The 26093-nt window shown below is 48.5% G+C and overlaps 9 protein-coding genes across 9 annotated transcripts; 3 read left to right on the top strand and 6 right to left on the bottom strand.

Moving 5' to 3' along the window:
- Positions 1-1995: 1995 nt before the first annotated feature.
- On the bottom strand, positions 1996-4300 carry Triagg1_9170 (uncharacterized protein; the record flags this gene model as incomplete). Its single annotated transcript, XM_062904098.1, has 5 exons — positions 1996-2501; positions 2573-2773; positions 3129-3612; positions 3652-3975; positions 4268-4300. 5 exons carry the CDS (start codon positions 4298-4300, stop codon positions 1996-1998), a joined length of 1548 nt encoding a protein of 515 aa, XP_062751943.1.
- A 341-nt stretch (positions 4301-4641) lies between these two features.
- Triagg1_9169 (uncharacterized protein) lies at positions 4642-5697 on the top strand (the record flags this gene model as incomplete). The annotated part of the gene is made up of 1 exon (XM_062904097.1): positions 4642-5697. The coding sequence occupies one exon, from the start codon at positions 4642-4644 to the stop codon at positions 5695-5697; it is 1056 nt and encodes a 351-aa protein (XP_062751942.1).
- Positions 5698-6505: 808 nt separating this feature from the next.
- Triagg1_9168 (uncharacterized protein) lies at positions 6506-8262 on the bottom strand (the record flags this gene model as incomplete). Its single annotated transcript, XM_062904096.1, has 3 exons — positions 6506-7232; positions 7279-8022; positions 8078-8262. 3 exons carry the CDS (start codon positions 8260-8262, stop codon positions 6506-6508), a joined length of 1656 nt encoding a protein of 551 aa, XP_062751941.1.
- A 722-nt stretch (positions 8263-8984) lies between these two features.
- Positions 8985-10412, top strand: Triagg1_9167 (uncharacterized protein; the record flags this gene model as incomplete). The annotated part of the gene is made up of 1 exon (XM_062904095.1): positions 8985-10412. One exon carries the CDS (start codon positions 8985-8987, stop codon positions 10410-10412), a length of 1428 nt encoding a protein of 475 aa, XP_062751940.1.
- Positions 10413-10577: 165 nt separating this feature from the next.
- On the bottom strand, positions 10578-13506 carry Triagg1_9166 (CAZyme family GH2; the record flags this gene model as incomplete). The annotated part of the gene is made up of 3 exons (XM_062904093.1): positions 10578-12868; positions 12948-13174; positions 13250-13506. The coding sequence occupies 3 exons, from the start codon at positions 13504-13506 to the stop codon at positions 10578-10580; spliced, it is 2775 nt and encodes a 924-aa protein (XP_062751939.1).
- A 1656-nt stretch (positions 13507-15162) lies between these two features.
- On the top strand, positions 15163-17091 carry Triagg1_9165 (uncharacterized protein; the record flags this gene model as incomplete). Its single annotated transcript, XM_062904092.1, has 2 exons — positions 15163-16188; positions 16252-17091. The coding sequence occupies 2 exons, from the start codon at positions 15163-15165 to the stop codon at positions 17089-17091; spliced, it is 1866 nt and encodes a 621-aa protein (XP_062751938.1).
- Positions 17092-17230: 139 nt separating this feature from the next.
- Positions 17231-18706, bottom strand: Triagg1_9164 (uncharacterized protein; the record flags this gene model as incomplete). The annotated part of the gene is made up of 3 exons (XM_062904091.1): positions 17231-17311; positions 17371-18234; positions 18290-18706. 3 exons carry the CDS (start codon positions 18704-18706, stop codon positions 17231-17233), a joined length of 1362 nt encoding a protein of 453 aa, XP_062751937.1.
- A 2248-nt stretch (positions 18707-20954) lies between these two features.
- On the bottom strand, positions 20955-21333 carry Triagg1_9163 (uncharacterized protein; the record flags this gene model as incomplete). Its single annotated transcript, XM_062904090.1, has 2 exons — positions 20955-21187; positions 21231-21333. The coding sequence occupies 2 exons, from the start codon at positions 21331-21333 to the stop codon at positions 20955-20957; spliced, it is 336 nt and encodes a 111-aa protein (XP_062751936.1).
- A 2140-nt stretch (positions 21334-23473) lies between these two features.
- Triagg1_9162 (transcriptional regulator family: Fungal Specific TF) lies at positions 23474-25786 on the bottom strand (the record flags this gene model as incomplete). The annotated part of the gene is made up of 4 exons (XM_062904089.1): positions 23474-24673; positions 24733-25203; positions 25265-25292; positions 25353-25786. 4 exons carry the CDS (start codon positions 25784-25786, stop codon positions 23474-23476), a joined length of 2133 nt encoding a protein of 710 aa, XP_062751935.1.
- Between the last annotated feature and the right edge of the window lie 307 nt (positions 25787-26093).

Raw genomic sequence — 26093 nt, 5'->3', positions numbered from 1 at the left:
ATTTTGGAAACTCCTGCCAAATTCTCTATCGCTCCCAAAGGGCCTTCCCTCCTATTTCACCCCGTCTCTATTATTGCCGACTACTTACATATACGTATATGACGCGCAGTTGTCATCTCAACGCACAATCAGCTCATGTGTTGATCTACAGATTCACGACGGGGACGTCACAATGCCCCAAGGCGACACCGACACAAAAGTCCAAGGCTTTGGGTATCGGGGGTTTTGAAGCCTGTCTGCGATACTTGCTTGCGACTTTCAGTCCAGTCTAATTCCACCTCTTGGATCTTTTCGTATCTGCCGCTAGTTTGGGTGGCGTACTCATACAGATATCGAGATAGAGACTGTTGCGTCCTTGCCAAGTAGAGGGACTTGAATCTTATTTCATCTACATACTGTCATACATGAGAGATAACTTTGACGCCTGAGATCAATCGCGCCAGTGCATCGCTACATCTAATATAGCCCTTCCTCCGCACCAACCACAAGCATGTCAATTTAATCGTAATGCGCAGAGGCCAACTCTCTTCCTTCCGTGTTCATCAAACGACGTAATCCAGCAAGTCTAGGTGGTAGAGGGTCTTCTGCGTGGATTGGAACAGTATCATGATTTGTGTACGGCAGCCCACCGAATACTGTATCCTTTAGCTCACGATCAGATTCTCGCTTCAGTTCGTAAAATAAATAGGGCGTCTTGATAGGGGCGTCAACTGCATCAACCCATTCCCAGGCACGAATACTAAAACGACGGATATGAAAATGTGTGAGCATTATTTCAGTCAGGATGCAGCGTATGTGATCCAACCACTTACCCGACGAGATTATCGAGAGAAATCAAATCTCTTACATCAGTCTTCTCTATCCACGTAGGATCTGTAGCCCAGATGTAGACTACGGCAAGCCAATCTCCGACAAAAGAGTGTCTTATTTCCGGAGACCAGATCGAGAAGACGTATCGTCGCCCACATGTTATTTCAGGAGGCGCATTGTCCGACTCTACGCGGTTGTGTATCCTATTCGAAACTTTTGGTTGATGGTCTCGCCACGACTTCATCGACCATCTGTCTTTTCCATCTTTCAACTCTTTGGGGAGGTCATGGCAGTATAGGCGCACAAGCATTCGCCATGGCGCCTGCGCATCTTGATATCCTTCGGGAGCGTAATGACATGATACTAACCATCTAAACGACCGTACTGGGGGTGGTCTTTGGTGGGAACGACTTGTGTTGAAGAATAAATGCGTAAAAGCATTTCTGATATCTTTCATCATATATCGCCAGCGCTCCTCCTTCACGATCCTGGCTATCAATTTATTGGGGTCTTCGTCGTCGATAGGCTGTTGAAGCCATGTTGGAGACCATTCATCCCTTCGCAAAGGCCGTTGCGCGTTCTCGGGAAGTGAAGGGCAAGGGCATGGGGAGTAATGTGTGCATCGATACTTGTCGATATTCGTAGCTGCGTCATACGCAGGTAGAGTTGGAGAAATGCTCATGACTGAATTTTCTCTCCAGATGATTCAGATTGTCGGGATAGGTATTCGAAAGAACAAAAATCTGCACTGCTTATTGTTTATCTATTCTCTCTAAATACCTTTCAAGGAATCGGCCCGGCACAAAAGTATATATGCTTTTGTGGCAATGGCGGTCTTGAAGCTTTCGGCGTATCTCATTGTGGCGGGCCTTTGAGGAGTAGCTTTTCCCAAGTGATGACCGCTTATCAGATGCAAATTCCAGCCAAATCATCCCAACGAAGATGACCAGACTACACTGAGTGGGATTCTCTACACGGACAAAGGCCACGTATACATTTGTTGAACATAGACACAGCCCGAATGTGGAAGATACGAGTCCTTGGAAGCGAGAGCCTCTGAACTACTGGGCAAACAACCCAGAACGGACACGAGGCTATCATCAAGTTAGGTATGCTTAGCATACAGAGCCGATGCCAATGCTAACGGTGGTGTTGGTAGTAACTGATAAACTGTTGAGCAAATTTTCAATTGTCATTCTCCTGCTGTTTTTGACTTCCATCTATCAACACGGCCTTCATATTTGCCAGCCGATCGCCCTTGATCTGTGCAATCTCATCTTCCTCCACTTTTCGGAGATGCTTCATATACTGTGTGAAGGCATTACCCAACCTAATCACCGTGTTAAAATGGCTAGCATTTGGCTTGACGCCTTTATCCTCTGCAAGAGCTAGTGCGCTCCGTACGCAATTCCGGATCTGCCGTCCATTCAATGGCTGAGCAGCCCAAGAATCGACAACCTCACGGCCCAACTCACGACACTCATCGTGAGTCAAGATGGCGGAGCCGTCGCTGCGTTTCCGACCTAAATCTTGGATCAATATCTTCCAGACATCCTTGCGACGATGCTCATCGAACTCTGGCATCCCGATTGTGATGTGAATGCGGGACTGAAAGGCTTGATCAAAGGCGCCAACGTGGTTGATAGTGAGAAACATTATTCCATTAAAATATTCGAGAGTGCGGAGGAAAACTAGTGCCAGTACGTTCAGTAATCTCGATGCTGGATGATAGAGAAGTTGTGAAGGCTGATTCTGCGCTTACTGGAGACCAAGGCATTGCGCTGTAGGTTATCATAGTCGCGGTCCTGTAGAAAAATGTCTGCCTCATCCAACAATAAAATAGCATTCCAAGAAACAGCATAGTCGAATATTTTCAAGAGCTTCTCAAGATTCTCTGGATCTGTTCCCAGATCTCCAGCTGTCACCATGTACAACGGCTTTTGGAATGCTTCAGCCGCACATTCTAGGACAATGAACATGATGTAAGTGCAACAAGTCCTACGGTACAATGATGGATAACGGGCTACTTTACCTGCTGTCAAGGTCTTTCCAACGCCCGGAGGACCATGCATGAGTACGACTAAACCGGCACCTTTTCCAGCCACCAAGTCTTGGAACTTGGTCCTACCGGTGAGATAGGACCTGACCATGGCTCAAATGACATCCTTGTACTGATCGTTGAGTACAAGCCGGGACCATGCATTCTCTCGAAATTCCACAGCCTTTAGCTTGCTCACATCGTATTCCTCTATTTCCACACTTTAGAAGACTTGTACCTTTCGCACAAAAGTATCAAGATTTATGCTCGTAGGACTTACTCCAAGATTTGTCCCGCAAGCAGAAGGCATGTACTCTCTTCGGACATAGAAGCAGGATTAAATCGTCCGGCTGCCCTAATAGATCAATGTCGTCATACTCGCTGTACCAGGTCGATGAAACTCTGGGCTCGGATGTGATACGTCGTGAGACGGGAACATTAAACAGAACCTGGTCGCTATAAACACCAACAGAGTCGTTGTCATCATCATCGTTGTCCCCGCGATCCAACTTCGACTGATCTGGAGATAAAGACCATCCCCCAAACAAGCTGCGGTGAGTTTTTCTATCAACCACCACCCTTTCGGATTCGTCTTTGGTTGATCCTGCGCGCGCGTCGCTCGCAACCTGGCGAAAGCTGGGTCCTTGCATCTCCCAGAATGCTTGCCCTCTGGCCTTTAGAATAGCCTTTACCTTTATTGCGTCTTCGAGAAACTTTTCGGGCACGTAGCGCAACTTGGAGATTTCAAGGCTTCCAGGAAAATACTACAACTCAAGTGTATATGCTCGGCGGCCGAATCTCACACCGTCATAATCAATTGCCCAGCAGTGTAACTTCAAGGGTGGCAAGGTCGACATTTGAGTGTACACATCGAGACTTGGTTTCTCGAATGTTGCTGAGTCTACCATGTAGCAGGAAAGCTCAGCATTTCTTGGTTGTTCGAAAATAAGTGTTCCGGGTGGATACATAATCCAAAGATCAATGAATTGAATCATTCCTGACGAGGTACCAGAAGCAATCTCTTCCAGTCTTCGTCCGATATCCATAGCGTCGTGATCAAGGAAATGCAGAATTTTACCCGCGATGGAGATGTTGTGTTTTGCATCACCGTCCTGATCAAACGCGTTCTGGCCGACATTATCGCGTAGCAGTTCCACAAAAGGATCGGCTCAACTGCCGACTTTTTGGAGATTTCCCTCCGCTGGCTTCGGAGTAGTTGGCTTGGTGAGCCTCCAACAACATAATTGTTAACCCGTCCTAACGTAGTAATCTTCTAGTAAGAACTGTAAAAGCAGCAGCCTTTCCTTTCGAAACTGGCTTAGGTCCAATTCTTGAGATAATCGACCAAAGTTACGCTGTTCTGAAGGAGCATGTGGAAGTGCAATGGCTGATAAGCGATTTTGAGCAACATCTACAAACCCAGAGTGAATTGTCCACGCTTGGAAAGTCCATGGGTCGCGTTCTAGAGATTCTAGAAGGTGAGTCTTCCAAGCACAAGCGAATGCGATCATCGCTGTTGACAAAAGCAAAGATTTCGTCAAGCAGGATCAATTTCGAAGAGAACGTGAATCGAAGGCCATGCAAGGTAAATACCAGCCTCACAAAAGACTTTGATATGAGTCTAATATGAGCTCCCAGCATCTCAAGCACTCGACCGCTCACTCTTCCATGCTCCTACATTAGACATATGCAAGGAATTCTTCCCAGAACTGCTTCCAATATAGCAGAATCTTGAAAGAGCCCAAGCTCTGATGGACTTGATACCAATAACCCAAATTAGTGAAAGCATCAACATGGTCCATCGCAAAGAGTTTCGCGTCTGGATGGAGACAGAAGCTTCTTGTCTCTTGTGGATTGACGGCTACCAAGTTCCCCACCGTCCTAGCTGGACAACGGGCTTTGCACTTAATGTCATTCGAGCCGCCATGGTAAACGGTCACGATACCCTGTACTATTTCGGAAGCCTCCATCAAGACAAAATGCAACCTCGTGCCCTTGTTCAGAGCCTCTTGTTCCATTTACTGCAGCGGTTTCCTACAATTCTCTCGCATGGCGATCCCGAACTTTTTAGTGCAGAGATTTTCTTGGCAGCAAAGTCCAGCCTCGACTTATCCTGGAGAATATTTCTGGAGTGCCTTCGCCTGCTCCCATCAACTGTTGTGTATCTTATCGTGGAAGGCATTGATCACGTTCACATGTCGGATGTTGGAAATGACTTTCAAAGTCTACTAACCCAGTTTAAATCACTTTCAACCTCTGGCGACTTTGAAGACAAACTGGTCAAGGTGTTTTTAACCTCGGTACGGCCAAATGCCGGTTTCGACATAGTGTTCCCAAGTCATGAGATGAAGGTAAACCAGGTCGACAATAACGTTCTAATTCGTGTACCGCATGCTGTTTCTCGAAGTCGTAAGGTATACACAAAACAAAGGCCCAGAAAGACTCCATCTGCTTGTGAAATCCCCCCAGCACCGGACCTGCATCTCCCGGGGGTATCTAATTCCGAGGTACCCAGGATGGACGATTTTGCCCCCAGTGATGACGATCGAAGTGAACGGCCAACTGAAATTGACTCTGACAGCGATTTTGACATATTCAGTGAAAAGCCTAGAAATATGAAACAAGCGGCTGGAGGCAGAGATGCAATACCACAGGAAATTTGGAAGAGTGAAAATAAATCTTTCGGATTTCCAAACTCACATGCAAATACACTGCTGACCGAAGATGTGGATGGATCAGATTCTGGAAGCTCATTCGTCATTTTTGACACGCAATCGCCATCGGCCAAGATGAAGCTATCTGGGAGTCAATCATCAGACTTTGCTCCATCCGACAGTGATATAATATAGTTAAAAACGACTTCCTGTTTCCTTATGGCTATGGCTTTATTATATATATAAATCAAGAGCTATGTTCGTTATTCCAGTATCTATCATGCATAGCTAACTTGATGAACTAGAGCAATAGCTCTTTATGCATTTGACCTAGCAAGTGGGAGACAGAAACCGAGACTGAGAAGATTTCGAACACCCACACGACAAATATTATACCATATCTTCAAGTATCTGCTACTATATCTATATTTCTCTAATACGTACTACAATATTCATATTTCTCTAGTAACTGCTGCTCTGTCTATATTTCTGAATGCAACTATAAGGGGAATAAAAGTGATCTTTTATATACAACGTAAATGAAAAGTTGCATTTTTTCTAGCCTACTTGATTTGAAAGTGCATGTTCTGTCTCAGTCCAGCTATCGATATGCGCTGGGCGAACGGGCTTCATCATCTATCGAATCTCTTCTCTCCCTTTCCACTTTTTTTGAGCGTAATTTATCCGCCTTTCGCTTGGCTCTGCCAATTGTATCACGAACTCATTTGTGAATCCAACATTTTCCTTGACAATGCGTTGAAGCAACTTTGCTTGTGTTGTGATGTGAGATCGTTTGATCAGTGGTACCGCCAGAGCAGCTGACTTCATTATTCATCTGCCTCATCATCATCCGTATTGATAAGTCTTGTGTATTATATGGGTGCGCATAACTGTTCGTATCGTATATCAAGCTCCTTGCAATTGTTACAAATACAGCAAAAAAATATACTTGCAGACTCCCTAGACATCATTCATCATTCATCAAGTATCATTGTCCAGTTATTCAACTTGGTAACTCAGTTATTCCCCTTGATTCAGATGACAACTCTTGCAGCATCACATCGGATTTCTTTTGAGGAAAATTCTGATAGACAGACAAAGGCTGCTCTTGTAGGGCGGATGTCGTTGTATCTGCCTTTGACTTTCGACGCAACATCAGACGCCACCCAAGAATGGCGAAACCGATAGCAATTATTGCGACACAACCAATGGCAATACCAATAATTGTAATAGTGGAGGGTGAAGACACGGATTTTGAAGATTTATAGCTGACATCTGGGTCTCGTCCATTGTCAGTTCCCGAGCCTGGCACTGACGATGCTGATGGCAGTGATGATGCCGGTGGCAATGATGACGCAGGTGGTAATGATGATGTTGGTGGCAGCGATGTTGCTGCTATATTTGCGCAGTTTTGAGACGTCTCAAAAACTTCGTTCTTCTCATTCACAGAGACTAAATGCTCAGCTGATGTTGGATTTGCCTTCCAGAGTGTAAATTCGTTGGCATCCCGATTGAACAGCAAGTATGCGGCTGTGAAGAAATATCGCCCAAGAATAGGAGGAGCATGTGATGTTGTGGACTGGAGGGAATTGATGCGTATGACTGGCAGAGAGGAGTTGATAACCACATTTCCATTATTGTCGATATAACGCTTAGGCACAATGAGTTGGCGGTTGGGAATCGTAATATCCATGTTGTTATCCAATCTGAAAGTGATATCGCCAGTGAACCTAGGAGGGTTAGCTTATACGAAACCACCGTTTACTGCATACTAACATGGGTCTTGATGGGTCCAAAATGACATTCCAGAAGTCGATTCCTGTACTTCGACTGAATTCATCGTTGTCGATTGCTTGGAGTAGGTTTTCAAAATAAGGGTCGCGAGGCATATCGATAAGCACTGGATGCTCTGGGTCCAAGCAAGCTGTCAGAATAGTGCCTTTGCTATCCGGAAGTAGAGAAACATCAGTGCCATCAGCAAAATTGAGGACAATGTCTGCAAGAGATACCATCATTCCGGTCGCGCAATCGGAAGTATATGAAAGTGGTTTTGTATAACCATCCCCAAATGTCTTGGCCCTATCATATCCTCCTAAGACAAAGGAGCCTTTCGTTTGATCCTTATCAAGAACCCCGTCTAATCCCCAGTAAAAGCCGATAGAGTCTGAAGCGATACTTCCAGCCTTACGGCAAGCATCCATGATGGTAGACCCAGAGCCTATTCCGATAATGTTTTGAGGAAGGTAACCTTGCGTATTCCAGCTCGTGGTGTCGGTTGGGCTTGCCAGGGGAAAAGCATGCAAGCTTTTGTTGGCGTTTATATCCACGTTTTCTGTAAACATTTCGTATGTTGTTGAACTCCACAAGTCTTCAGGTGGCCTAAAAGATGAGGCAGGGACACCCTTTGACTTTGACTTGCCTCCGTATACACCGCCTCGGAACGTAACGCAAGCTTCATCAGTATGGGTGAGATCCTGAGAATCACACTTAGGACCATACAGAAATGTATTGTTAATATTCCTGAGATGCGTTAGCTTTGATTAGTCTCATCATAATAAGGAGATTTGTTGATTACCATTTTGGTAGGAAACTGAACTCTTGCTGTGGAGTCCTGATTTTTAGAGACACTCCACGCTGGATTTTGCCAGTTGACAATGTGATATTGCCAAGAGACAGAGATATCGGGCCAGGAACACAGTTTTCGGCGGTGACACATAGTTGAAGCGAAATGAATACATAAACCACCCATAGTAGAAACATGTTGTTTTGCGAGGGGAGTAGATTCCCCTCTGCTTGAGCTCAGTCGAAATTGTGTAGGTAAGGGTTGTTGTAGTGACTGAAATCTGATACAAATTGATACAAATTCGTAAATAACATGTAATGGAATTGAAAGGAGTGATCAATTTTGGAGAGTTTGGGGGATGTTTGGTTTATCCTATATAGTTGACACTTTATTACGCCACTCTCTCTCGTGTTGGTCGACCATGTTCTGTTTTTGGCTTTCCACGACAGCTACGCAGGATTGAACTTGTGTAGTACAGGATGAAGACTAACTTTGTTTACGACGAGGTGCATTATATCTCAAACGTGATTCGGCAAGCTTATTGCTTATCAAATACGCGCCATCGGGAACTCTATTGGCTATGGATAACTTGTTGGGCACACTTTAGGAAGCCTGCATTATCGTGACGACAACCCACCCAGAAGAACCCTGCTTCTATTATTATAGATACTCCAATAGGCTGCTACTTTTTCCCGATGAGTTGCACAACGCCCCGCTACTGGGGATGTTCATGAATCTTAATCGCCGAGTAAGCGATGCGGGTTGCCATCAAAAGGGGCTGTTGCCAGAATGTGGTTTCAGCTGGCTTGTGTAACTGAGAAAATATTTCCGTCTGCTATGGTCATATCATTAGGAGAGTAGTATGCTCCTTTCTATTCTGTGGCTCTCCATCTTTTTTTCCCCCATCATTTGTTTAACCATGCTTCTGCTTTCCTATCGACGCTACATTGCGTTGTTAATAGTCGTCTTCGTAACCTGTTTTATCCTTCTTTTGCACGATTTAGACCACTTACGCAGATATAATCTCGTTCACTTATCTCCCAGCCCCCGAGTTGAGTCTCCTCCCGCAGTTCTCAGCCTTCCTCATGATTATGACCTTGTTGGCACTTCTGAGACGGTCTGGTGTCAAGAAAGATTCGGCACGCGGTACCTCGAAAATGCCCGTGATTTCTCTGCGTCTTTCTGCACGGATGAATCGACTTCAAGGTTCACTTGCTTCTTCTCTCATACTGCTGCGGATAACCCTCCGCGCATTGATTCAATGTGTTATGGGCACCGTGCCGTATTTGATGAATCGCTACACCGGTTTCGGTTAGGATGTGACATCCAGTCGCCCACATCGGACGAGATGGCAAGGGGAGTGCCAATGCCGACAGAACTGTCTAGGTATTGGTACGAGACAGGGCCCGGGTTCGTCATGAATGAGGCTGTCCTGTTGGATAGCGCCGTGTCTAAAGGACCTTCGCAAATCACGACGATCCTTGTAAAACGCGAGGGGTCAAGTAACGTCTGGCATTCGCTAATGGAAATCATGAGCCTTTCTTGGAGTCTCGATGTGCTTCAAATAGGTGCCGATACGGAAACAGGCAATCCTTTTCTCTCACCAGAGGCTGGGCCGACGACGCAGGTTGTTCTTCTAGACAATCATGAAGACGGTCCATTCATCGATATGTGGAAACTCTTCTCCAAAATGCCAATTCGCCGTATTCAAGAGCTCAACGAATCAGAACCCTTGTCCGATATTATTATACCATTTGCTGGAGGGAGTAATCCCCTTTGGCAAGGCGACTGGGAGGATATTGTATGTCGAGATTCTACCCTTGTTAAAACATTCTCATCGCGAGTCCTCTCGTTATATGGCGTGGCCACGCCTATTAAAGAGAACAACAAAGTGATTGTCACATATATACGTCGCGCAAACACTCGAAAGCTTATCAACGAAGACGCACATATGGAAGCTCTAAGAAACGAAATACCTAATATGATTCTCAATGTTGTCGATTTCGCAGCCATCTCATTCGCTGAACAGCTTAAAATTGTGCGAGAGACAGATTTGTTGGTTGGAGTTCATGGAGCCGGACTCACACACCTCATGTTCCTCCAACCCGGGTCAGCCGTTCTCGAGATATTGCCAGAAGGTTTCCAGCACAAAGGCTTCCGCAATCTTGCACAGATGCTTGGCATAAGCTTCTTCCGTGCTCATGCTAAAATGCATGGGGATGCTTCAGGTAATAATCAGTGGCAGTTTGATGCTGTTGAGTTGGACCAACAGCGGTTTGTGGAACTGGTCGACTTTGGGGTGAGAAGTTTGTCTAATAATGGGAAGAAGAGTTATGATATTCTGTAGAGAAACTGATTTACTTTGCTTTGTTGCTCTTATCACTTTACATGAATTAAAGAAAGAACATACCCTAGATCTTATAGTAATTCACATTCTGCATCATCATCACTCGCTCCAGATAAGTTGACAAAAATTTCGCTTAAAGTAGACGACTATCTATCATCTAACAGTTTAATTATGGACATTATCATAGATGGATCGGAGAACAACATCGTTGATCCAAGCACCGTGAGACCAGTCATCCCACACAGTAAACGTAATTGTGCGGCTCTCGCCTTTGTTCAACCAGAAGCCGTTTTGGTCAAAATATCCTCGCACGGTGGTAGGGTAGTCAACCCAGACCCATGCCGCAACACCCTTGGTCGCGGTAATCTTGAATTGGGCAGTCTTTCCGTGAAGTGATTTGGTAATGACCAGACCCGGATCGGCAATGCTGCTCAATCGAAGGCTCTGCTGGTGGAAGAACTTGGTGTGAGTGTATTCTCCTGCCTTGATGGAGATGGAGAGCAAAGCGTTAGATGTTGGGTTCTTGCAAGAGAAGAAGGTGGTCAGAGCAGGATAAGTGACCAGGCGGGTGGCATTGATCGGTTGAACATCAAAGTTGACCTTGTATGAACCATCGTGGGCAAGCTTGACACCGACAGGAGGATCAACATCCAGAGGGTTGCCGTGCCAGTCCACCCACTGGAGCGTGGCAGTTCCCGAAACCTTGTCCCACAAGTCAGAGACGACCCAGACTTCCAAGACATCGGTGGCTTCGTCGTAAAAGGGCCAGACGATGACGGGGTTAAAGATGTCTTTGGCGGCATAGTAAGCCACCTTCTGGCGCAGGTTGTGCTCGGTGCTGGACCAAGTCGGGCCAACCCAGATGTCGTTGAACTGCCAGTACAAAGCACCCATCTGGCGGTTGGAAAGACCAGATCCACGGCGGTAAAAGGCAATCTGGGCCTGGTAGTAGTCGGCCTGGAACACCTGCGAGGTCCAAGTCCAGGCGGTGAAGTTGGCCACGGGATCCGCAAGTTCAGGCAACGGGTACCACAGCTTGATACTGTCGGTGAACTGGTTGATGCCAGCTGCCGATTGCGCGAACCAGTCACTGCCGCTGCTCAGATGACGGTTGTGGTGACGGACGTATGAAGAGTCAAAGTTGAACTCGCTCTCGGGAATGGCCTCTTGCCAAGAGTACACAGAAGGCATGGAAGGGAATCCGAATTCGTCAGCGAAACGACCAACAGGGTAGCCACTGTACTGGAAGGCAATGGTTCCGTCATAGTTGTAAAAGTCAGTGTCGAGGTAGACGGCATCTGGGCTCTCCATATAGTCATATCGAGATGTCTGAGGGCTGACCGAGTTGAAGTCGAGCTTGGTATAGCCGTGATATGTGGAGGAAGGAATGTAACTGATGGAGTGGGTGTTGGCATAGACACACTTGGCAAGATGCTGCTGGAAGATGGTCTCATAGTCCTCCAACTGGGTGTTGTTTCTGGGGTTGAGCCACCAGCCATAGATGAGGTACTCGAGCTCATTGCCTCCCGCCCACAGAGCAAGACTGGGATGGTGGTTCACACGGCGGGTGTTGTAGTAGGCCTCAGCTTCATACTCGGCGAGGAAATCAGGAGTGGCAGGGAAATAGGCCACGGAGAACTGGAACTCGGACCAGAGCAGCAGTCCCATCTCATCAGCCAAATCATATGCCCAATCGGGGAGATAGGCACCGGATGCCCAGATTCGCAACATGTTGAAGTGAGAGTTGACAGCCAGCTCGAAAGTCTGTTGGATCTTGGTCTGGTTGACGCGAGGCCAGAAGACATCGGGAGGAACAAAGTTGGAGCCCTTGGCATACAGCCCATGGCCGTTGATCTCAAACTTCCAGCTGGCTCCGGGAGCGACACCCTTGGCCCTATCTTCGGGAGTAATGGCGTTAAGGTTGAGAACAATGGTACGGAAACCAACGCGTTTGGTCACGGTGGCGTGCTTGGGGGTGCCTGGGCTGATGAGAGACAGAGTTGCAGTGTACAGGGGCTGCTCGCCATAGCCAGAAGGCCACCACAGGTCAACCTTGCTATTGATGACGGTGTTTCCGGTAATGGTGCCGGCAGACTGGCTGATGTCGACGAGGTTAGCCTCCTTGAGAGTGTGGCCCTTGCTGTCGACAATCTTCAAGTGAAACTGCGAGCCCTTGGGAAGATCGCCGATGTAGTCGATACTGGCGTTAAAAACCCAAGGCTTGGACTGATCAGGCGAAAGATTGGGCATCTGTCCCTGGCGGAAAATGTCAATGGCCGTGTTGGTGATGTACACGGGATCTGTCTTGGCCTTTTGGACAATGTATGCCGGGCGCCATGGTCCAGCTGGTCCAAACACTGGGCCCCAATCCCAGCCGAAATCACTCTCTTGCTTTCGCATGTAAGTGCGGCCCTGGAACTCCTGTCCATTGTAGCCGTTGGCAGAGTTGACCGTGGCTACGCATCAGAAACTGTTAGCAGAAGGGCTGTCTCCGCAGGGATATGGACTGGGGTATCCATTAGGGTTGCAACTCACCAAGATCGCTTCTCTGCGAAACATCGAGCACAATCTTGCTCGCAGAACCAAAATTCAAGCTGAGAACTGGGTCACCCTTGCACTGAGGGAGAATGCTGCTGACGTCGAATGTGTATTTGCGGAACTGGTTCTTTGTGTCGCCAACTTTCTGGCCGCAAAGCTTGATCTCACAAAAGGTGTCGAGGCCTTCAAAGACAAGCCATGAAGTGAGCCCACTTCCAGACTTGCTGTTTGTGAATGCTCCAGTTAGCCTCACTCACAACTTGTAACTCATTGGCGTTGAAACAAACTAAGGTGCTTACAGTCCCTTGAGGGGCCCAGACGTATATGTCCAGTTCATTCGCTGGACCCAAAACTGGTTCCACTCATTGAAGCCGTAGATGGGATCGTCGATAACGCCCGCGGCCAACAAGTCGAGATGCGCATGTGAAGGCAGTTTGCCAGGCACGGTGGCGTTGACGCCGTTGCTCACCGTCCACGAAACATCACTAAGGTTAAAGACGCTTTGTGCGCTAACGCAGCTCGCCACGAGGGAGAGGGCTGCCAAGAACCGGCCCATTGTGCCAAGTTTCTTGCAACTGGACTCTAGACAATGAGAGTTGTCGGCAATGGTTGTTGTTTCGGGGTTTCAACCAAGACAGCGAAACGCCGAGCATATATACAAATAAACAATATCAAGACCTCAAGACCGGATAAAGAAGAGCACAAGAACGGCACAGTTTCCGTCACGTAAGAGAAACCTGCAGACAGCTGTCATGCCTTGGAGAATCCACGTCATGTCACATCGTCACAGTTTGAACCTCGCACAGTTTCCGTGTGAGTAAACAAAACAAATCAGAAATAAACTAAACGACAAAGTTGGGGAAACATGCATCTCGTTTCGGTGCTTTCCTGATACCGATTTTCTCTCCGCCAGGGGGTGTCTCAATCTCAATCCCTGCTCTCACACTACCGCAGCCAATGACCGACGACGAGGATGAACAGCTCAGCTACACATAAGCATAGACATAACGCTAGCCCCCCGCCTCCACACTTTACCATTATGGTTATATTTACGAAATCAGGAAAACGGAAAACATGACGCTCACTTTCGCCTTTGGAGATGTCGCTCTTCGGCTTTCGGGTAACTCTGCTAGGCTCTCACCTTCCAGCCCAATTACCCGTTGAACCTCGTTTCTCTTGGCCTTGTGAGCTTTTCCGAAATTGTGAGTCCACTTTTTACGGAGTTGACCAAGGCTAAGTTGGGCTTATGAGAGCTTCTGTGGGGGAGTAGCTCCAGTGGAACTCGAATGACAAAGGCTGAAGCGACAGCCAGCTAGAGGATTGTTGGTTAGAAGCGCATGTCATCGGCGAATAAGGCGATTCGAGGCTCCAGTTGAAGCCAGGAACTAGACATGAAAACAGCAATCTACCCCTGGCTTCAGTCATACCACTAGCAGCGTTACGAGCCCAAGCTTGCGAAGAAAAAAAAGCTTTCAATCATGGGGTACTCCATGGGGTACTCAATTCATTCGTGGGGTCTCCATGGGGGAGAATTAGTGATTCACGGATGGCTTCTTGAGGGGTAGACTGGGCCAATGCTCCATTAGGAAGGTTGCTGAACGCGGGGAAGACGACAAAGGGAAAAGCGGACGAGACAACTATACGAGTGGACGAGGATTTGCTCGGCATTGGTGACAGGGCAGCCGAATATGGGACATAATTCGGGCGGAAGTGGTTGATGGAGCTTCATTCGGAAGCATTTGAGGGGGGAAAAGCTGGGGAATTGAGCCCTGTCCAGATGCCATTGAGTCTTCCCCCCCAGCAAATGGGAGATATATCCGTGGACACTAGGTAAGGTTGTGCCGTGGAGAAACATGGCACTAGCACTGACACGGCGGAAGTGGAGGAACAGATATCTACTTGAGTTTTGCCTGGCAAAAGTTGCGGAGAGCTTTTCGCACCTTGTGAGGTTCGGGACAAGTCGAGCAAGACTATTTACTCTGCTCCGTCCGCTAGTCTGAGAGCCCTTCTCCGTGCCTTTTGCCGTCAGTCTCGCCGGCTTCCGAGAGTAAGAGGCGCGTCGGAGCAGCAGTTGTTATAAATAATAGTCTTCGCGGGGAGACGATCCCACTTGTTCAAGAGTTTTACAACTCTGACAAAGACAGGACAAGACAGGACAAGAAGAGGCTTTCAACGGCAGAGCGTGCAAGCGCAACAGAGTCTTTACAACACCATGGCATCGGCCATAGCTCTCTCTCTCGCGGCGGCCGCGCTGCTGCAGCCGGTCGTCGGAACAAACACCGGCACGGCGCATTGTTCTGACGCCTCTTACACGCCTGGTTCCGTCTACTTCACGGAGCAGTGCTACAACGACATCCAGAACTGCATCACCAAGCTATCAGCCAGTCCCTCAACAGTCGACTGCAGTGGCGACAACATCAGCATGCAGCAGCAGGCCAACACGGGAGCCGTTGGTTCGGCCCAGAACAGCGACGTCAGCGTCTCTTTCAAGAGCATGGTTGACCTCTGTCTCTTGAGCGGCTCGACAAGTGCAACCTGGGGCTGGAGCGACAACCAATGGTACTGGCTCTGGACCAGCGGTGCCTGCTACACCAGCGAGGCTGGAAACGGTGCCATCAAGACTCGCCCTGCTCCTTACTGTGTGCAGGACCGTGACTCTTCGCTGCCAGACTGCTATCCTCAGCCCAAGCCTGCTGGAGGCCCATTGAAGGTTCTCAAGACGGTGAAGACGAAGAATGGCTTCACCAAGTCCGCTCGAGGCTGGAACACGTATGGAGCTCAGGCCCTGACCAATGGCTCCACGCTCATCCCGTCTTTTGCTGGCCAGTCCGGCCTGTACTACACGCAAAAGTTTGTCGAAACCCAGTGCGGTGTTTTGGCCAACCCCAAGTTCAAGGCTGCTGGCTATGACATGTGCAGTCTTGACTCTGGCTGGCAGTCGTTCGACGAGGTCGACAGCCACGGCCGCATCACCTACAACACGACTCGTTTCAACATGCCCCAGCTCGGCCCATGGCTGCACAACAAGGGCTTGAAGTTTGGTCTTTACATTACTCCCGGTGTGCCCTGCCAGGCTGCCAACAAGACCATCCTAGGCACTGATATTACAGTCGGATCCGTCTTCAACGGCAACTTTGACCAGATTCTGTGCCAGTTTGACTACAGCAAGAATGGTGTTCAGCAGTGGCACGATTCTACCGTGGCTCTGTGGGCCTCTTGGGGTGTTGACATGATCAAGGTGAGTACGAGTACTCAAAGATGGAGAATCACATGATGGGATGACAACTGATAAACTCGGCAGCTCGACTACATCACCCCTGGCTCTCCCCAAAACGGTGCCATGCTGGGATGTCAAAACTCTGACGCCGTCGTGGCTTACCAAAAGGCCATTGCCAAGACGGGTAAGAATATCCGCCTCAACATCTCGTGGAAGCTTTGCCGTAACGAGACCTGGCTGCCTGTCTGGAATGGATTGGCCGAGTCCATGCGTACCGACCAGGATATCAACAACTATGGCCACGAGACGTTTTTGGCCTGGCAGGTTGCTCAGCGCGCCATAGACAACTATCGTCAATACATTGGCCTGCAGCTACAGCGAAACCAGCCTCTCACCATCTACCCTGACATGGACAACCTGTTCGCTGCTGGCCCTACAAAGCTGGTCGGCGTCAACGACACCATGCGGACGACCGTCATGAACCACTGGCTCGGTGCTGGAGCCAACCTGATTCTCGGCAACGATCTTACTCAGACTGACGAGCTTGGCTGGAAGCTTCTGACGAGCCGCCAATCCATCGCCGCCGCTGACTTTTTCGCCAAGTACCCCATGCAACCCCGAAACCCTCGTACTGGTAACAACCTTGCTCAGCAGCTGCAGGCCTGGATCGGTGGACCTAGCGACAACGGCAAGGAGGCTTACGTCTTGATTGCCAACCTGGGACCCGATCAGGGCTCTGGAGGCTTCAACACTAAGCTGTATGGAAGACAGACGGTCACTGTTTCCCTGGCGGCTCTTGGTCTGAGCTGCTCACAGTGGAGGTTTACTGATGTGTGGTCGGGCAACTCGACAAAGGTGGACAACTACTACACTGCTTACCTGACTGAGGGTGAGTCACAGCTACTGCATTTGACCAAGAACTAGGTCATGGGATGATAGGGATGATTAGAATGTTTGAGTAGTAATATATAACCAATTTATTGCCTGCATTACTATTGCTAATTGTCAAGTGAACAAAGTCGCGCTATAGTGCGAAGGAATGTGACGCAGTTGGCGTCAATATTTACTGGGCGGAAGAGTCCAGGTTCTGAGTCGCCTGGATCTTGGGAACCGCACCGAATCGCTGGTTTCCCTGGTCGAAGATCTAGTTTTTCATTAGCATGCCTATTATCCGAAAACGAAGGTGCAGGGATCTTGACTCACCGCGTAAACAGACTTCAGGAACACGTCGCCCAGAATGTCAAAGGGGTTGCTTCCCCTAGACTGAACGCCGCCATACCAGTTGTTTTCGTCTGCTGGGGCAAAGGCCAAGTCTTCGGGCTGAATCACAAACTGGACATCTCCAACGGAAACCTTGAAATCGGGAAGGCTTGATACGTCTGTGCTCATGGGGAAGACGTAGCCCTGCTGTTGGTCGTCGTAGGTGGCTCCGGGAATGGCCTTGTACAGAGCATCGCAGACTTCGTCCGAGACGAGAGCGAGGGTGGTTCCGGTATCGGCGATGGCGCTGTTGCCGGACTGTGAGATCTCCTTGCCATTGACCGAGGAGCTGGTTGAGGGGAACATCCAGAAGCCTTGGGAGTTGTCGACGTCAGTCCAGGCAATGTCTTGGCCAGAGGCTGAGACAAGATCCTGGTCGATGTAGCCAAAGGTATAGAAGGACTCTGCATTTGCATCACGCTCGCTGTAGAAGGCAGCGGTGAACAGTTCTGCATCGCTAGGGACATCATCCTGAGTGATCATGTTTGCAACAGGCGTGTTGGCAGGGGTAGATCGCCCATTCGTAGCAACGGTGTTGATTGACGGCCAAGCAAGACCGAGAAGACCATCGCCAGTGCCCTGGGCGAATTGAGCGGCGAGCTTGGAGGCGAGCTCGACGGTCTGGTTCTTGATGGTGAGGCCGCCGATGGTGACGTTGTCGGAGCCGCAGTCACCAGAGGCGGAGGAGCCGTCGCCGTAGGAGATTTGCCAGGTCTGGTTGGACAGCTTCTTGAATGTGGAGGAGTTGGCTGGGTTGAAGACGGTGTGGTTCTTCTGGAGACTCTTGCTGAGTTCTGTGGAGAAGACCTGATTACTGTTGTTAACTTGTATCACATGTTGAAGAGTATAGGGATCAACTCACCCAGAGATCTGATGATCCAGTGTCAAAGTCGAGCAGCAGCTTCTGTCCGGGAGTTCCAATAGTAACCTCGCACAGATACTCAGAGTCATTCTGCTGGTCCTCGGCACCGACCTCTCCCTTCTCTGTTCCGTTGGCATCAACAGCTCCATGGTGGTTGCGCTTCTTGTGAAGCGCCTTTGTGATATGAACCCTGCCACCGACGGGGGCGTTGTAGTCTGGGTGTACGAGGCCCCGCTGGTGAACTCGGTGCTCCTGGAAGTACGGGCCGGGCTTGGTGGGCTCAAAGCCGAAGCGGTTGAGGAGATAGACGTAAGACTTTGTGCCGTGGCGCTTGTAGTTTTTGTTGCGGATGGCGGTGATTTTGTGGAGGCCGCGGTCGAGGCGGAACTTGGCCTGGGCTTGGAAGATGGCCTCCATGTTGCGAGTGAATAAGATGGGACAGCGAGTGAGATGGTTTGAGTAAGTTTAGTGAGAATGAGACAATGTATGAGTGAGATGTCTACAAAGTGAGTGAGTGCTATGACAGACTGACTGATGGACTGAACTTGTTTATACCCTGGACCAGCCCGCGGGGAATGTGGATTTATTTATATCACTCGAGGCTTCGTCCTCTTCAAACCATTGACGCTCAAGAGTTATATCCAAAATACGCAGTGCTCCGTCAGTGCATATCAGATCGTCACATTGGCCCTCCGCCTTATCAGGCGCATGACAAGCGTCCGATATGTCGTTGCTTCACTCTAACGCGCGTTTTACCGTAGCATCACCAGGTTCCGGCCCATCTGACTGGCTGCGTGTGTTGTCGCACCGCATGATGCGGGCTCTCCTGGCCTTCTCCTGTTTCGTCATCCATCTCTTCCGTCAGTGTGACGCTGCAGACTCAATGCGGGCATGCCATAACCTATAAGAGAAGCTGAACGAGAAACAAGACCAGGACTCTCGTGGCCGTGATTCGAAAGGCGCATAAAGTGCGTGCGGAGACAGCAGTGCCGAGTGCCGAGTAGCGGCAAAGGCGTTGCACCATTTGGTATCAAGGCCCGGCCCGGGTGTTCCACAGTCCGCTGGAGTCTCGCAGACTTTAGCCAGCCAATGGTGAGGCCTCTCTGGAGTTCTAGATGCTGTATTGGGTTCCAGAGTCGCCCGTGAGTTGAGCCCGTGGCTGTATCGCAGCTTGTTTTCAGCTGTCTACGTTCATCACGGACATGACGCTATTCCGAGAACGTCATATCCGTCTCTCACAATCTGTCCTTGTTGTCTGCCGTCATCATTGTTTCCAGCATAGATATCCGAAAGTGGAGATGACTTCATCCGGGACAAGCGGCTTCGCACTAACACCAACAGACGAAACAGATGCATGTCTGAGCACCAGCGCACCCCGCAGGTATCTTGTCTTGTTAGTTCGCGACTTATCGCCACTTGAATCATAGCTTATGCGGCCCCTGTTTCAGTATGCGATGAGATGGGCGTCTAGCATCAAGGCTTTGTTTCTCAGTATAGTAAGGTTGTTCACTAAGTTGTCATAGTTGGTTCACTAAGGTGTCATAGCCGGCCGTGGGACTGAGTGATTGGTATCGCATCCTATGCTGGACCATAATGAACGCGAGAATGAATGAACATGACAATGTATTCATAGCAGGTAAACTGCCATAGTATGTATGCGCGATGATGTTGTTAAGGTTTTTCCATGAAGGAGACGAAATTATTGTTGCTGTGATATCTGACAAGTTCGTTTTTCCGACTTTGGTAGTTTCTAGCCTATCTGTTACATGTCTCTTGGCACATAGTTCTTCTTGATTTTGTCAATCAAGAACAAGAATCCAGCGGCTGAGATCTTGGTAGATGACGCGTCATACAAGAAACGATGCCTGAGTACCGGCATGGGGATGAACTTCAAACTGGGGGCCGAGTAATGAAACATCCGTCAGGATCTATCATGTCTTTGAGATGCCACTATTGAATATTATATGCTGCGGAGGGAATACTATCGGCATCGTTGACATGATGACATATCAAAACGCGCGGCCTCTAGCTTGATTATCTCATCGCCGGAATCTGGAATCTCGGTATCTACTCTCACTAACATGTGCCTCATATTCAGCGACCTGTACGTTGAACAGTGTGAAAGATGGGCTACGATTACTACCGCATTCAAACTCAGCAAGCTTTCAAGGATAAGAAATAAGTTGAACATCAGGCAGCGTTTGGGATCAATTCGTACCGAGGGCAAAAGTGCCACCGTTATCAGCCTTTCCACCATTGGTATTCATATGCGGTTCCCACTTCCTGGGTGGTCAGGATATGCGACAAGTAAAATAGGTCAAGCACGAGTCTTTGAGCTGCTGCGTTTCGAGCATCCCGAGGTTCGGTTCATCAACGTCCACCCTGGCAGCGTCGAGACCGATGGATATGCAAAGACAGGTCTCCTGGCCCCCCTAATGGTATGACGGATGGAAAGCTCACAGGTCAATTTTTCGCCTGGCTTGCTTCTGATGAAGCGGGGTTTTTGAGTGGGCGATTTGTTTGGGCAGACTGGGACGTGGACGAGCTCAAGGCCAAGAGAGAGCAGATTATCAGCAATGACTTGTTGCTCACAACAATCGATGGATTGGTCAAGGGCTTCTAAAATACATGGTGCATAATACATGATGAATCTGACGCCTTTCCATCAACTCTTCAAATCCTCTTTGATAAAAGGACCCTCATTAGGAAAATGGTCGGCTTTGTTAATCACAATATCAGGAGCCCCAAACTCTTTGAAGACAGAGGTAATCTTTGCTTCATCCGCGATATCGGCCGAATACGCGTCAAACACAGTTCCAGGAAAAGCCTCTTGAAAATTCTTGTTAGCCTTGTTGATGCGCTCAAGGTCGCGGCCGACGAGAGCAATTCGAGATACACCTGCGGCCGCAAGCGCGTGCGATGTGTTCTCCTACGCCTCGACCGGCGCCTGTGATAAGGGCAGACTTGCTGGTTAGTAGGTTGGCCGCCACGGCCTTGGTGAGTGCCTCGTAAGGCTTGACGCGAGTGGTGGCAAATGAGGTCATGGTTTTTGAGTCAATTAGGACCATAAAGATGTAGGAGAGTCGGAAGCTTTCACCTTCATTGGGGTTTGGTTTCTTATAGTGTATTATCTCATTTTAATGTCAAGGCAGCCTAGCTTATATGAAGGCGGCTAATAAATATCGAATTCAACATGGGCAACTCTTCCAGAAACAACCAAGATCTTGAGAAACGGCGTCTAATCTCATTGTGGGAGATTTCATAGGATTAATCTTTTGAATGTCGAATGTGTTGGAATTACCCTCTCGCAACATACCACGGCGACATATGTCCATGTTGGCATATAGTATACCAAGAGCACGCCGAGCCAACATCTGTCGACAATGTCTGCAAGATAAGAGATGATTGTACGAATCTGCTACACCCGTGTGCGAATGTCATCGAGCAATCTTGCATAGATGGCACCATCGCATAGAATGAAGCCAGATGCGTCCTTGTTGATGTCGATGAAATTACATATTGAAACCATGTTATAAGCTTATCATCCTAGTGCTGATCATGAGTGGGTGGAGGAGGTGTGGCACTATCGGTGATTTTCGAGATCTTTCTGGAGGGATTTTCACTTGCCGTTGGCACTTTATAAAGTAATTTCTGCTCCTTATGGTTAGCGGTTGAGAGTTTGGCGACTATCTGCTGGCATGTGGAATTATTCCTGCTGGTGTATCTTGTAAAATGGTCAAACTAGGTGTAATCCGTGGTTGTAAGCTGCAGATCCCCGAGTGACTCCGATTCGGGGATTATTGGGGGAGATCTTGTGAGGAAGGTGGAATATATCTTCAAGCATGATTATTATTTCTCCATATGGTTTCTTGTCTGGTTTGATTGAACTTGGCACCCGTCGTCAAAGGCATTATGGGGTAGTGTTTCTGTTGAGTCGTGCCAAATTTCCCTAGTCGCGGTGCATCAGCCGTGCTGCATGGAGTTTATTATTCATCTAGAATCCTTCATACCATAATGGTGATTTGCTAATCCTTCCAACATCTGCTGCTGTGTATCATTGCCATGTCACTGCAGCCTTGATCTGCTCGCCCGACCCACCTCACAGCGGATTTCGGCCTCGACCAAGTCCGCGCCGCTGTTGAAGATCTCTGGCAGTCGAATTCCTCTGATAGGAGCGCTATAGGCTAGAGCTGTTTCAGCTTCGTTCCCTGCATTGTATATAATAACAGGATCAAACGATGAGCGCGATATATAAATAATAGAGAGCTCAGGATTAGAGGTATATCGAAATGGGCATACGGGGGACGATTACGTAGTACAGCATACTACCCTACGATGACTCCGTTATGCTTACCACACAAGCACGCTTACGATGCTACGTTCACCATATCACTTTATAATACTCGTGAATAGATGACACTATTCCTTTCTCATTGAACTCTGTGAATTCGAGTGATACCCAACCTGGGGATTTGCACGATACAGCTGATTGCTTGATATAATGCATACCATCTACGGTGTTGGTATTGGAACACCGAGAGACACAGGCATCCGACCAGGGCCTCGCGTGGTTTGGTGGGTACGTCGTTTACTGTAATTATTCATATACCTAATGAAGTATCATTCTGCGAGCACGGAGTATTCAAGCCATTTTTTGTGAATGGGACGCCGAATGACATCCTGCGGCCAAAGTACACCCCGCAAGATAAAGAAAAGATGTTGCGAGAGGCCGAAGACAAACTATATTATGAGAGATTGAATGCCGCGTCACCTCGTGCGATTTCTGATAGGGGCGACAGACTTACCCAAATATCCCCTGTCGCCGATACACTAGGCCATGAATGATGAATCCTACAGACTCCTTTATCGACTGACCCACTAGTAACAGCTCCTTCAGTGTGATAATTGGTTACTGCATGTGGTTAGAAATACGAGAGGTAATCACAGATTGCTCTTCGGCATCTTTTGTTACTTTCAAAGCTCAGTGTCATTTCTCGAGGAGCTTGATATGAGTTTATGCAGACTGGCTTAGCGTCTCCATGTTCGCTTCGCTGTACGTATAATATCAGATTGTGGAGAAGAGTTCATGATGTGAAGATTCTATAGGCAAGTATGGGATTGAGTAGAAATTTATAAACACTTGATCCTTCCAGCCAAACACCGAATTTGAACAAAATATTCATATCAACTCGGAAGCCCCTGTTCCGTCACCATTTGTTCCCACTGCAACCACTGATTCGGATCAGTTTCAAAAGAAAACAAGTTTGGGAAATACTGTGATTCCGAAAACCCCGTATCAAGATAGTCTGCATACGAGAATTTCTCATAAACATTCGAATGCCGAGTCACGGGCCTCGCCTCTGCCTTGTCCTTCTTCGCCGCGGCTTCAGATTCCATCTTGAGCCTCTGCCACTCCCGAATCTCATTGATATAGTCGGGCGTCGCTGGCTCTGGAAGGCCCTCTGCTTTCGAAGCTGCGATGTAACTATCCCAGACCTCGATTGTCCATTTACCCAGCGCCACATAGACGGACCCGGTGAATTCCTCCAACACTTCGGGGCACCGTGTAAACACGATTGCAATCAGCTGCCAGGCTCTTTCGACATCAGGTCCCGTTTTGCGGCTGCGAACTTCGATGAGAAGGTAGAGCATCGTGTTCCATAGGTAACTGGTGCCAATCTGCCACATGTACTTGTCGACACCCATGTGGCCGCCCTGTATCAGATTCGCGTATTCTAATAGTTTCATGGCGTTGAAGAATGATATGTCATGGTCTTTTTGGGTGGCCTTGGCGGAATGATGGGCGAATTGCCGAAGATTGTGAGCAAAAAGCCTCATCTTGCATATTGCTGATCGGATCATGACAGAAATGAAGGTGTGTAGTGAATTCGCGAGATCGCAGTACCGCAGGTACTTCTTTTCCAGATGATCTTCAACAGCGTCTATGAGGTTGTCCTTTCTGGCAACCGAAATATCGGGGTTGTAGAGCATTTCCCAGCGCAAATCAGTGGGATACGGGCTTGCAAACTTGCACAAAGTCTCCATAATCTCGCATTTGAGCAGGCAAAGAGAAATTCCAGTAATGCCGTTGCGCTCGGCTGGCAGACTCTTCATGTCTGGGTAGAGTTCTTCGTCGTCCACGTTGATGGGCTTCTGTGTATCACCGCTGGATATTTCTGGAGACGGCTTGGTGCCCATCACATCAGCCGTGCGACAGTCAACATGAGCAAGGTGCCACCAAAGGCGCCTTCGCATTTCTGTTTCAAAGGGAGAGAGTCCGAGGAACGTGCCATCTCGATGAAGGCCCATTTTTCGAGCGAGGCGAATAGCCACGCCTGATAGGATGTAGAGAGTGTCGCATCGATACGTGTTTCTGACGCAAACCTGTACAAAGTTAGCTCCAAGAGGCTCTTGAAACGAGTGCATGAAATTCAAGGACATACTGTAAAGATACTAAACGCTTGGAGTGTCATGAGATTCGATGTAGACACGAACCTGGCATTTATCAAGGCTTGTCGAGTCGCAACGCGATAGCGAGACATCATGGCCGACAGTGACGTCCCAAACAAAGTCTGGCATTCATCCTCCTTCAACGAGCTGATGGTAACCAGGTAAAAGGCAAAGATGAGCGACTCCAGGCTCTTGGGCATGTTGTCAGGGTGTCGAAGCGCATTCGTCACTGCAACCCAAAACGTAGGAAGATGCAGGATTTTCATCATAGGATCCACCCGATCAGCATAAATCTCTTTCAATTTTGAGAGAAGCTGCGGGGTTGCGTGCAGCTTCGAAAGGTTTTCAATCTTGTCAGTGTGTTCCTGTTCAAAGAATAACCCGCCTTCATCGATGTGGTTGTCTTGCTCGATAGGCACGGCCTCTCCCACATCGTTGAAATTAGTGGACTCTGGATGTTGAAACTGTAGATGGATCAAAGTCAGCAAACGGCCTGTTGGGATATAAAGGAATATTTTCAATCACATCGTCTGACAAGTTGGACCAGAGGGCACTAAACAGCATGTAAGAGTCCGTCTTGATGGAATGTGCGTTCACTGCTGACCGACCATACCTATCAAAGTATCTCGATGCACCCTCTTTCATGATAAACTTTGGTTTGATATCTTCAGGCATTATGCAACACCCTTGTATCCTCATCGCCGACATGCCTTCACTCGACTCGGGCGTAATGGTTCGAGGCTCTGTTTCCGATTCAGACACATCAGAGTCATCACAAGGCTCAATCTTGGCGCCGTACGCCCTGAGCATCTCCTCGTATCGTTTCACCCGCGCATGGAGCGTCTCTCGCGGAGGCTTCGTCCGCTTCCTCTTGCCACGAACCGGGGCAACGAAGCTGCATTGCCTCTCCGCTTTCACGCAGTTGAGACACGGAGTTCGCCTGTCACATCTGACTTTGCGCTGGCGGCAACTTAGACAGGAGAATCCTTTCAAGTTTGTTTCTGACCGCTGCGGGGTGTCGGTCATTACAACCTGCTGCATGTCCATAACTGTTGCTATTCTCTCGGTGTTAAAACTAAGTCCACAACTCCGAAAGTTCAAAATTAAGGAGCGAGAAATGGCGTCTGTTCTGCCTAGTTTTATGTTGCCAGGAGGAGAGTTCGTGTAGGTTTCTTCGGGGTTCGGGCGTGAAATTCTGCGTTTTTGAGCCCCGAGAGGCGGATCGGTTCTAGCGCCACACGGTATAAGATTGCATGAAATCCTCCTTATGGGTTCAACAATGGCATGTTTCCACAGGCTTCCAAGTTGTGGGAAGTTGAAGTTTCGACTTTTATAGAATCTTCTTGTAAGAATT

The sequence above is a fragment of the Trichoderma aggressivum genome (assembly GCF_033847375.1).
Source record: "Trichoderma aggressivum f. europaeum strain CBS 100526 chromosome Unknown scaffold_049, whole genome shotgun sequence".
In the NCBI taxonomy this organism is placed as follows: domain Eukaryota; kingdom Fungi; phylum Ascomycota; class Sordariomycetes; order Hypocreales; family Hypocreaceae; genus Trichoderma; species Trichoderma aggressivum.
The sequence above is the reverse complement of the archived record's forward strand: the minus strand, read 5'-3'. Positions and strand labels throughout refer to the sequence as shown.